Raw genomic sequence first — 10,490 nt, forward strand, 5'->3', positions numbered from 1 at the left:
TGTGCGAGAAGGAAAACCAAAGCCTTCTAGGTTAATTGTAGTCTTTATTTGTGCTTTTTGGATAGATTATCCAATTTTTTTGGACAACTGTGTCACACTAAACCTCAAGTTATTGCTTAAATGAAACCATCTGGCAAGTTTACAGGCAAAAAGTCTCTTTTAAACTGCACACAGCTCGAAGAGTGAAGTGCAAGAGCCAACGTAAGATTGTTAAAGTGTTTTTCATTCAACATATTACTTTGTGCCTCAGTGATACCTGCATAGATGGAATTTAACAGATCTGTTTTGCAGATTGGCTCTATGAGTGATGTTTTAGGTATTGTTATGTATGATGTGGTTATGTTGTTAACACTGATGCATCAACAACTGAGAAACATTGAGGTGCTGCAGTTTTGTCCGGTTTAGTAGTTTAGTCCTGTGGTCTTCAATGAGTCGGGCCTTATCCAGTCTTACTTTGGTTTTTACATTTAGCAGATCTGTGCTTTTTAGATTTTCCTTTTTTTTTTACAACTGTATCTCACTGAACGTCAAAATGGTACTTTAAAGAAACCATCTGACGAAATGTCTCTTTGGTGCTGCAAACAAGTCAAAGACATGTGAAATGTGACACTGCATTGTTGTATTTTTTCAGATTATTAAATGTGGTTTCATGTAAAATCCTTGTCTGAAAGATTGCTAATGGCTGTAACTTCCAAATACGTGGAGCAAGAAGTCGAATGTTTCCCCCTGAAATGTTGTCAAGTAGAAGTATGATGTGGCATGAAATGGAAAAACTAAAAAGTCAAGCGCAAACATGTCAAAACTGAACTTATGTAAACTGCTGTTGAGCTGATCTTTACTTCTCCCCCTTTTGATCCAGTTATACCTTTCTTAGTCACCAGCTTACTCGCAGACGCTTCTCTCTCTCTCTCTCTCTCGCTCTGCCTCCTTTCCTTCCTCATTCATTTGTAACTGAACGAGACTCAACACGTCACTTTGCCCATTCAGCGTTGCTTCCTGTTCACACTTCTTCCCTTCGTTCCAACACTCAGAGCCGATCCTCAGATTGCATGGATGGATTAGGGAGATCGTTTGTGAGTTTTGCTTAATTTCATTCTGTCTGTACCCTTTGACTGTGTGCTAAGCTTTGCTCGTGTTGCGGCTGTTTCTCAGTAGCATTTGGTGCTGACGTGCAGCGCCTGGCCGAGCGTTGTGACACATGAAAAATCAGGAAGAAGTTGAAGCAGTGGTTGAGCGTTGCAGCTGACTTGGTGGGTGTATTCTGAACTTGTGCATGTCGTGTTCACTCGGCAGGTGAACGTGTGTGTGTAGATGTGTGACAGCGGAGTGTGTGAGGACAAGCCCCCCGCCCCCCCTGTCAGGATGAGCAGCCAAGGAGGAGGAACCAAGGACCCCCAGTCGGCCAATCACAGCTCTCGGCCGCTGCCGTCCGTACCGGAGGAGAGGAAGTCCAGAAACAAGATCATCTCCATGTTTGCCTCTGAGAAAGGTGACAGATGTGGAGAACATACACACATAAATGACTGTTCACACACATACGGTAACACATTAAACAACATGTGAATGGTGCTGAATGGAGAACTTTTGATAAACTTTGACCTTCACTTGTAGGGGGCAGGAAGAAGGACCGGGACAAGGACAGGCCCGAGATCTCTTCACCTTCAGACTTTGAACACACCATCCACGTGGGTTTTGATGCCGTTACTGGAGAATTCACTGTAAGTATTAAGCATTGGCACCGTACAATTTCTGCCTTTATGTGCTTGTTTCAAAAGAGTGATTTATTAAATTGTGCGGCATCGGTAGAGTTCACACTAGTTTAAGACTTTGTGAAATATTATGATTTGCTTTCTTGGTGAGAGTTAAACTGAAAGATTAATCTGGAAGTAGCATCTGATTAGCTTAGCTTAGCATAAAGATTGGAAACAGGGTGAAACAAGCATCCTGGTTCTGTACCAAGGTCGCTTTCCAACACTTTAAAAAGCTCACTAACTGCCATATTGACTGTTTAGCTTACAGACAAGAGATTGTTATTTATACTTGTTTAACTAACAGCAGCAAAGTAAATAAGCATATTTAGCAAAAGGTTGAAGTGTAGACTGTATGGTCTATGGATATAGCCACGATGCTGTCTTCCACTGGTTTGTGGACTACCGTTTTGAAACCTTGAGTTTGGAATTCAGGGTGGATCTGACTGAGGTCTCAAGGACACTATGCATGCCCATACGGTAGCGACCTGTGTGGGCATGCACAAAGCAGTCATCCCTGCTTTATCATCTGTTTTCTCCTAAATGGGACCATAATTTGTAAAAATGAGCATCATGTTGTAGTCCAAAACTCTTAAAACTGGCAGCTGAGACACTAAGTTCATTCGGAAAATGTTAACTGAAGTAACAGATCATGGAAAAAGCAGTGCCATTTTTCTCATAGACTTCTACACAGTCTGGCTTATTTTTACAATGAGAAGAATCGCCCCCTGCTGGCTATTAGAAAGAAAGCAGGTTTACGTCTTCACTTCTTAGAAGCATCCATCTGTTAGTCCAGGGGTCTCCAATCCTGGTCCTCGAGAGCCGCAGTCCTGCATGTTTTAGATGTTTCCCTCTTCAGGAATCAGGTGTGTTGGAAGAGGGAAACATCTAAAACATGCAGGACTGTGGCTCTCGAGGACCAGGATTGGAGACCCCCGTGTTAGTCTATTGGTTAATCTACTGCATTAAGAAATGTGTCATCTACTAAAAAATTTTAGTTCCTAGAAAATATCAAGAGGTCCAATCCAATCAAAAGCATCAAGTTTGTAAATAGGAAATTACTGTGACACCACAAAAGCTGGAAATCTCCTGATTCACTCACTTGCTATTCTCTGTATAGTGGATGGAGAGTCGTTCAGAGGTTTCAGACACTCACTCGCTGCCAGCTTTTGAGTTATGCAGCAGTCGTTGTGGGCATCTATAAAATGTGGCGCATCACGTTGTGGGATGGTTGGCGGAAAGTCACTTTTTTCGTTCCTCTGTAGAATTATTGAGGGAACTATATAGGGGATAAATGTACACAGTGAGAATTAATAATTAAAATGTTGAACAATGACTGTCGTGCACTGTATTGTAAATAAAGCGTGAATTGGAGGGATGATCTGCAAGCCAATTGGTGAGGGTGTTTTCCACGTGGGTGCAAATGCCATCAGCAATGAGTCAAATCCAGACCATGACTGCATGTCATTTCCCTGCTGTCTTGCCCAATAATGGTGATTTTGAACACAGGTTTTAAAATATAAAGGAAGGAAATGAATGGTTTTAGGGCATCAGATGACCTTAACAGGAAGCTGCTCTGTAATAGAAAGTAAGATTTTTTGTATTTACAGTATATGTACATGGGCATATTTATGCAAATGAGAATAAGCTATACAGTTTAGCATGAGTGAGAATTATGTATTTATGCTAACTCAACTGAACCTCTTTGGTCATCAAGTTTAACATTTTTAGTTTTTATTAATTAGAAGAACAGTGTCCTATAATTTTTTTGGAAAGCTTTATTTAAAATCTTCCTGAATTATTGCACTATCAGAAAGCTATTATTCTCTTTTACTTCTGACTCTCAACAAGTCACATATTAACAGCCTAATGCTAGCTTCTTCTGTTGGTTACACAATCGTTGCCCCTGACACAATCTACAAACAGCTCATCACTGTGTAAGATCTTTTTTGTGCGGTGCAGATCATTTTAATTTCGCAATATGCAAATCTGCTCTTAGTAAGCACTTATTTTTTAAACAGGATATACCGTCAGACTCTGTGTCATGAGATCACTGCAGCTATTGTATTTGTGAGTCCAGCAAGGGTAGCATAGGGGTGCGTGCTTGTTATTTTAAAATGAATGTGCAGGCTTATCTCGTAATCTTGTAGGACGTTTTCAGTGTTGCAGTCGTGTAATCAGAAGCTGGAGTTGATAATCTTGGGAAAGTTGACGTGGAGATTCCACTGTGAAGAAACAGGGAAGGTTCAAGGAATTCCAAGTTGTGTTGCAAGATATGTAGGTCAGACCTGACATGTGTCTCGTCATTCTTAATGTACAGTGAGCATGTTATTCTTGAGTGTTTTATTCTTCAATTTGAGAAAACGGAAACAGATTTATATATATATATATTTTGCAAGTGTCAGATTTTGAAGTGTGATCAGTGTTTGCCCAGTTTTCAAAGGTTTCTTCCACTTCATTTATGGATGGATCAGTGTATGTCTCTCTTTTTAAAAAAAATATGTATCTGTGTGTTTGTCCAGGGCATGCCGGAGCAATGGGCCCGTCTTCTCCAAACCTCCAACATCAGTAAATCAGAACAGAAACAGAACCCTCAGGCCGTCCTCGACATTCTCAAGTTCTACGATTCCACCAGTGGAAAACAGAAATACCTCAGTTTTTCCGCCTCGGGTCAGTTTTCTTTCACTCAGCAGATAAATAAACGTCTAGTTTTGCAGCTGTGAAGTCTCACTCTTCTGTCCTTCCACTTTCTCATGTTTCTTTTTGTCTCTTTCAGATAAAGACTCACAGTCGGTGAGGAGCTCCTTTGATTATTTCAACTCTTATTCACAACATCACTTTTTATTAAACTCAGCAAGTTCTGAGATTCTCTTCATTTTGTCTCTGTATATTCACTGTTGCAGCCGGGCAAGCAGGGTACTGCGACCTCCCCATCGGGCAAAGATGGCGATGACGACGACGACGATGATACACCACCTCCGGTCGTGGCGCCACGGCCAGAGCACACAAAATCAGTGAGTTGTGCCAAAAAAGATGTTCATTTTTTCTTATAACCAAATTATTATTTAGCGTTGTAACTTCTCCACTTTACCATCTGAGTTTTTGAAGTCAGTTGATGCTGTTATCCAGAGTTGCTTTTAGTCTTACTGACAGGAAAGTAGGCTGAACACCAAAAATTACAAGCTGCTAAAAGTAGGACGGGTGAGGTTAGCTAAAGTTCAGCGCTTCTTGGAAAATGTTTCGAACGAACTGAAAGGTGTTTTTCTTTCCCGTGGTGTGGCCAGGTGTACACAAGGTCAGTGATTGACCCCATCCCAGCTCCAGAGGGAGACGCCGCCTCCAAGGCAGCTGACAAACAGAAAAAGAAGGGAGGCAAGATGACCGACGAGGAGATCATGGACAAGCTACGTATGTGAAACGCACTCACAGGCAGAGCCACAGCAGTTTTTGGCTCCAGTAGAATCTGATTTACATTTTTATTTTTTATTTTTTTTGCAATTCTCAGGAACGATTGTCAGTATTGGAGATCCTAAGAAGAAATACACTCGCTATGAAAAGATCGGCCAGGGGTGAGTCACAGTTCAGGACAAAGTAAAGACTGAAAATTGTCAGACACTTGAGAATGAGGGCATGAAGCAGGTTTGCTGGTAGAAATAACCAATTATATAGATTGGACGTTGAAAAAAAATGTTGCAGTAGTAGTAAGAATAACAACACCTTTTGCTGTTTTCCGTTCCAGGGCATCTGGCACAGTTTACACAGCCATCGATGTTTCCACAGGACAAGAGGTAAGTGTGCTTCGTCTTGTGTTGTAGCCGCTCCAAAAACTCAAGTCAGTTTCATCTCAGTTGAGTTTGGACTGAATTGTGTTTCATTCAAGGAATTTCTTGCAATAAATTATTTTTCTAATTTGTTTTTGTAAATAATTAATCAGAAAATGAAGCTTATTCTTGTGTTCTATTCTTATTTATCATTCACTACTGCAGTTTTTAGGTAAGACAACACAATAACTACCAGACAGAATACACTGTGCATTTAACATTTAACATTCATGGTTTTAAATGAGTAAAATAGCAATAAACTGTAGAGCGACAGGGAAGGAAAATCCATCACATGTAGCCATGTTGCTTCTAATGACCCAACAGGAATTTTCCAAAAAAGTACGAGCAGATGTCAGCTACAATAGACCCTTTTCATTGCAGAAAGTTTGGCATGTCATAGCAAGAAGACAGCTGGTGTAACTGATAGCATTAAAAGAGAGAGTGTTTCCTTTCAGTGAGTTGGATCGTGGAACTGGGCATGCTGGCTATCCGGGAAACCTAATAGAACTGAGCCATAATTAACAAAATGAGCTTCTCTTGTGCTTTTACCTACCGTAACTGCTGACAACTTTACATATTCCAGGACGTTCAAAGTATTTTTACAGTATATAAACTGACTTGTTGTGTTCTGCAGGTGGCCATCAAGCAGATCAACTTGCAGAAGCAGCCAAAGAAAGAGCTAATTATCAACGAGATCCTGGTCATGAAGGAGATGAAGAACCCCAACATTGTCAACTTCCTAGACAGGTAACACTTAGCTAACAAAAACCGGACAGGCAAATATTCAGTGTATATTTCACAGAAACCAACTGTACCTTGACTGTGACTGTATTTTACAGCTTCCTCGTTGGAGACGAGCTTTTTGTGGTGATGGAGTACCTGGCCGGTGGCTCGCTAACTGACGTTGTGACAGAGACGTGCATGGACGAGGCTCAGATCGCTGCCGTCTGCAGAGAGGTAAGAGTCTGCTCAAACAACTAAGCATACAAAAACCTTGTTTAAAAAAACCTGTGAATCTGCTGATGGGCTCATCCAAGCATTTAGACACAGTTTCATTACACTAGCTAGTACCACTTGCACTGTTCTTTATTCATTGTCCAGGTGTCAGATTTCTCAGAGGAGCAAATCAGTGTACCAACATGGACTCTGATGCACGTTTTTGTCCAACTGTTAAGACTAAAAGCTTTTTTAAAAATCAATATTCCTAGCTTTGGAAGCGACCTCTGTTTTAGACAGTATTTAAAAGAGATGGCATTCAGGTAGAAATATGTGCAAACATCCAATGAGAGCAGAGTTCTCAGAAGATAAAGTTTGCGTTAGAATGATTGGCCTTGTAACAGGAAGTTCATGTTCCCTGCAGAAACCTTACATTTTAAGTAAAAGACAAAATACAGCTTTGCAAATACGATGATTTGGGTACATAAAAAATACAGTTGCAGCAGTAGAAAAAAAATGTATCATAGCAGTGCTAAAGCTATTTGTTTTTTTTTTTGGCATGTTATTTAAAGTTATAGACATGGTCACAATCTAAAAAGTGTTGCTGCTCTCTGCATTTCATGTTTTGTTATTGTCTGACATTATAAAGCTCAGCTGTCAGAAAATTCCACTGTTACAGAAATGTGACACCACACTCTAGTGGAAGTTGGTCCATCTGTCTCCAGGTTCAGAATAGTTGCAGGAAGTCTGATATATTTGTATCTGTCCTGTGAATCCAGCAAAAATCTTGCCACGATTTGCAAATGTTCTGCTCACAGTGGATCTCTGCAGTATTTGCATGTTTTTGAAGGGTTACACTTGTGTTATATATTTGTATCATGGAGAACAAATCCAAGGAAGCATCTTTTTTGTATTTACCAAAACAAACATGTATCCTTCCTCACAGGTCCTTCAGGCTCTGGAGTTCCTTCATGCCAACCAGGTCATCCACAGAGACATCAAGAGTGACAACGTACTTCTGGGGATGGACGGATCCGTCAAACTTAGTGAGGGAGAGCAACACACGAACATGCATATCAGACCGAACAGCACACTGTTTGCATTTTCATGTGAACTGTCGATCACTGCTGTGGTTAAAAGTCATGAATTAATTAATCTAAATCATTTTTTTCTGGTCTCTGCAGCCGACTTTGGCTTCTGTGCCCAGATCACCCCAGAGCAGAGCAAACGCAGCACCATGGTCGGGACTCCGTACTGGATGGCTCCAGAGGTGGTGACCAGGAAAGCCTACGGACCCAAAGTGGACATTTGGTCTCTGGGGATTATGGCCATCGAGATGGTGGAAGGAGAGCCTCCATATCTCAATGAGAACCCTCTCAGGGTGAGTGTGTGCTGGGAGGAACGATAGGCAGGCAGGTGTTTGATGTTCAGGTGTACTGTACACTTCCCTTCAATCGGAGGGGGAAACAGTTGAAACTAGAGCCGCAGGTAACAGTTATTTTCAGCATCAGGAATCTTTGTGTTGTCTCAGTTTAGTTAGTTTGCAAAATGTGAGAAAACTAAAACCCAGATTGCTTGTTTTTGTCTGTCAAAAAGTCAAAATGCACCTGTATTTTATTCAAAATTATATAACACAGAAAAGCAGAAACCAGCACATAGTTACGTCGGGTCCAAGTATCTGAGCAAGTGTCGACTGGAACGCCATAAATTTATAACAGTCATGTTGGTGAGACACTGAATCTCGATAACTTTTGTTGTCCTAATTTTTGTTTTTTCCACCAGCAAGCCAAGGTTTTTACTTTTTTATTTTTATCTGAACAGTATGACAACATCTGTTTAATAGACTGACACAAAAATCTTTTGTTTCTCAGATGAAGAATCACACTAACTTCGAGCATCATTGACTTTTCCAGTAGCGCCACTGTGAGGTTGAAATTTGTGGTTCCGGGTTAAATGTTTCAACCACTATTGGCTGGATTGTTACATTTGACATAAACGTTCACCGCTTTGATGATTTGTGACTTTCACTCGAGCACCAAATTTAACAAATGACGTTCTCATCTTCTCATCTGATGAGATGTAAAAAAATAAAAATAAACAAAAATGAAGCAATGATGAGCAAATAGTAACAATAAGTCTTCTTAGTACCAGCACATGAGCATTGTAAGAGTCTGGTAACATTTAGAAAAGACTAGCAAACCTCACGATGCTGCTAGCCTGGCTGTTAACTGTAGTCTGGTTTCTGTCACTGTTTCTCTGTATTTCGATCATTAAGTATCGCATTTGATCATCAGTAATAACAAAAGCTAAAATGACGCCAAGTTATTTTATAGTTGTTTGCAAAGACTAGAAGTTTAATTTAAAGATACTGAATGTCGTGCTTTAAGATTGTATTGTACAGACTTTTTTTTTTTTTGTTCTGGTGTTAGGCGTTGTATTTAATTGCCACCAATGGGACTCCTGAGCTGCAGAGTCCAGAGAAGCTGTCTCCTGTCTTCAGATCCTTCCTGTCTCGCTGTCTGGAGATGGACGTGGAGAAACGAGGGTCTGGCAGAGAGCTGCTGCAGGTACAACATGTCTACATGCTGCTGCAATATAGGAATATATCTGAATCTAAAACGTACAAAACATGAGGGGAAACAGCTGAGATTATATCAATCTGACTGCTTGACGATGCATATACTGTGTGGGGCTACCATTAAGTCAACTTGCATCTGGATTTCATTGCGATATGAGACATTTGAAGTGAGCATAGGGCCTAAATGCATTTACAGCTACGCCTTTGAAATGTCCATATTCTCTGTTTCTAATATCAATGGATTTCTCAATTAAAGGACTAGTTTGCCATTTTAGGAAAGTTGCTTATTTGTTGTCAAGGATGACGTGAGAAAAACAAAACCACTCTCACATCTACGTGGGAAATTATGCAACTGGAGGCACATATACCAGTTTAGAGGTGTGTTTTGAGAATGTTTCTTTGAGCTACAAAAGGTCAGAAAATAGCTGAAAAAGGCCATCGCAACTTCCGTTATTCCAAGATGGCGTCTTAAGCCTAAATGAAAAAAATCTTGTGATCACAAAGAACAAAAAAAAAGCACAAACTCTTCACATAATCAGGATGTTTAGAAGTAGACTGCACAGCGTTCTAATAATTGCATGTCTTGTACTGTATGTAGGGAACTGATGTCTATTTGTTTGTCTGAGGTTGAGCCTAAAAGTCAACATCATTCCTTTGCTAATATCATTCAAAGTGCTCACTCCTTTGCCTTCCTTTTCGTAGCATCCGTTCCTGAGGCTGGCCAAGCCTCTGTCCAGCCTCACCCCGCTCATCCTGGCAGCCAAGGAGGCCATGAGGAGCAACCGCTAAATCCCAGTCTCTAAGAACTATAGGAGCAAACGGCAGCCGAAGCCTCCAGAATCTTCCACAGATCTACGTATGATGACCATCAGCAACCTGCGTGTGTTTTTACTTTTTTTTTTTTCCCCAAGAGGTCACAAAATGCTGCTTCACTCTCCTCAGTGTTTCTGTGCTGATTATATATTTATCTCCCCTTTGTGCCTTGTTCTGAAGCTGCATACAGCCATAATGTGTTCCCTGTTTCTTGCAGCTACAGTGTGTGTGTGTGTGTGTGTTTGTTTATGTTGACGCTGGTTACTATGCATATCAGGAATGCAGTATCACTGTTACTCTTGGCACTTTGCACCACCAAGGTCCATATTCACAAAGAATCTCATTTTACTGCTGGGAGCTGAACTAAAACGGCGTTTAAAATTCCCAGCAAGAGTTTCATCTTCACACCTGCAGGGAGCGGCGTTTACTGAGCAAATAAACAAACTCCTCAGAGGATTAACTTAATTCAGCCAAATTAAATGATGTCGTAACACAGGAGCAGACTGGAGCAGACACATCTCATCTTTTTAGAAGCTTCCCTTATCTTCCTGCTTTTATTGTAAGAATGGAAATCCGTGCTACATTTTTTATATC

The 10,490-nt window shown here is 40.7% G+C and overlaps 1 protein-coding gene across 2 annotated transcripts in view; it reads left to right on the forward strand.

Annotated features, from left to right (window-relative positions):
- Positions 1-10,484, forward strand: part of LOC103356067 (serine/threonine-protein kinase PAK 2-like) — a 19,868-nt gene extending 9,384 nt beyond the window's left edge. For both annotated transcript variants that reach the window (XM_008280116.1, XM_008280118.1), the window contains exons 2-15: positions 1,294-1,489; positions 1,612-1,718; positions 4,271-4,418; positions 4,525-4,541; positions 4,652-4,762; positions 5,033-5,156; positions 5,254-5,317; positions 5,488-5,536; positions 6,204-6,316; positions 6,409-6,526; positions 7,452-7,551; positions 7,690-7,886; positions 8,935-9,072; positions 9,786-10,484. In XM_008280116.1, coding sequence (XP_008278338.1) covers positions 1,312-1,489; positions 1,612-1,718; positions 4,271-4,418; positions 4,525-4,541; positions 4,652-4,762; positions 5,033-5,156; positions 5,254-5,317; positions 5,488-5,536; positions 6,204-6,316; positions 6,409-6,526; positions 7,452-7,551; positions 7,690-7,886; positions 8,935-9,072; positions 9,786-9,872 — 1,551 coding nt within the window. In that variant the 5' untranslated portion in view covers positions 1,294-1,311 and the 3' untranslated portion in view covers positions 9,873-10,484. The remainder of the gene's footprint in view (positions 1-1,293; positions 1,490-1,611; positions 1,719-4,270; positions 4,419-4,524; positions 4,542-4,651; positions 4,763-5,032; positions 5,157-5,253; positions 5,318-5,487; positions 5,537-6,203; positions 6,317-6,408; positions 6,527-7,451; positions 7,552-7,689; positions 7,887-8,934; positions 9,073-9,785) is intronic.
- The last annotated feature ends 6 nt before the right edge of the window (positions 10,485-10,490 follow it).

This window comes from Stegastes partitus, unplaced genomic scaffold, assembly GCF_000690725.1.
Source record: "Stegastes partitus isolate 25-593 unplaced genomic scaffold, Stegastes_partitus-1.0.2 Scaffold181, whole genome shotgun sequence".
Lineage (NCBI taxonomy): Eukaryota > Metazoa > Chordata > Actinopteri > Pomacentridae > Stegastes > Stegastes partitus.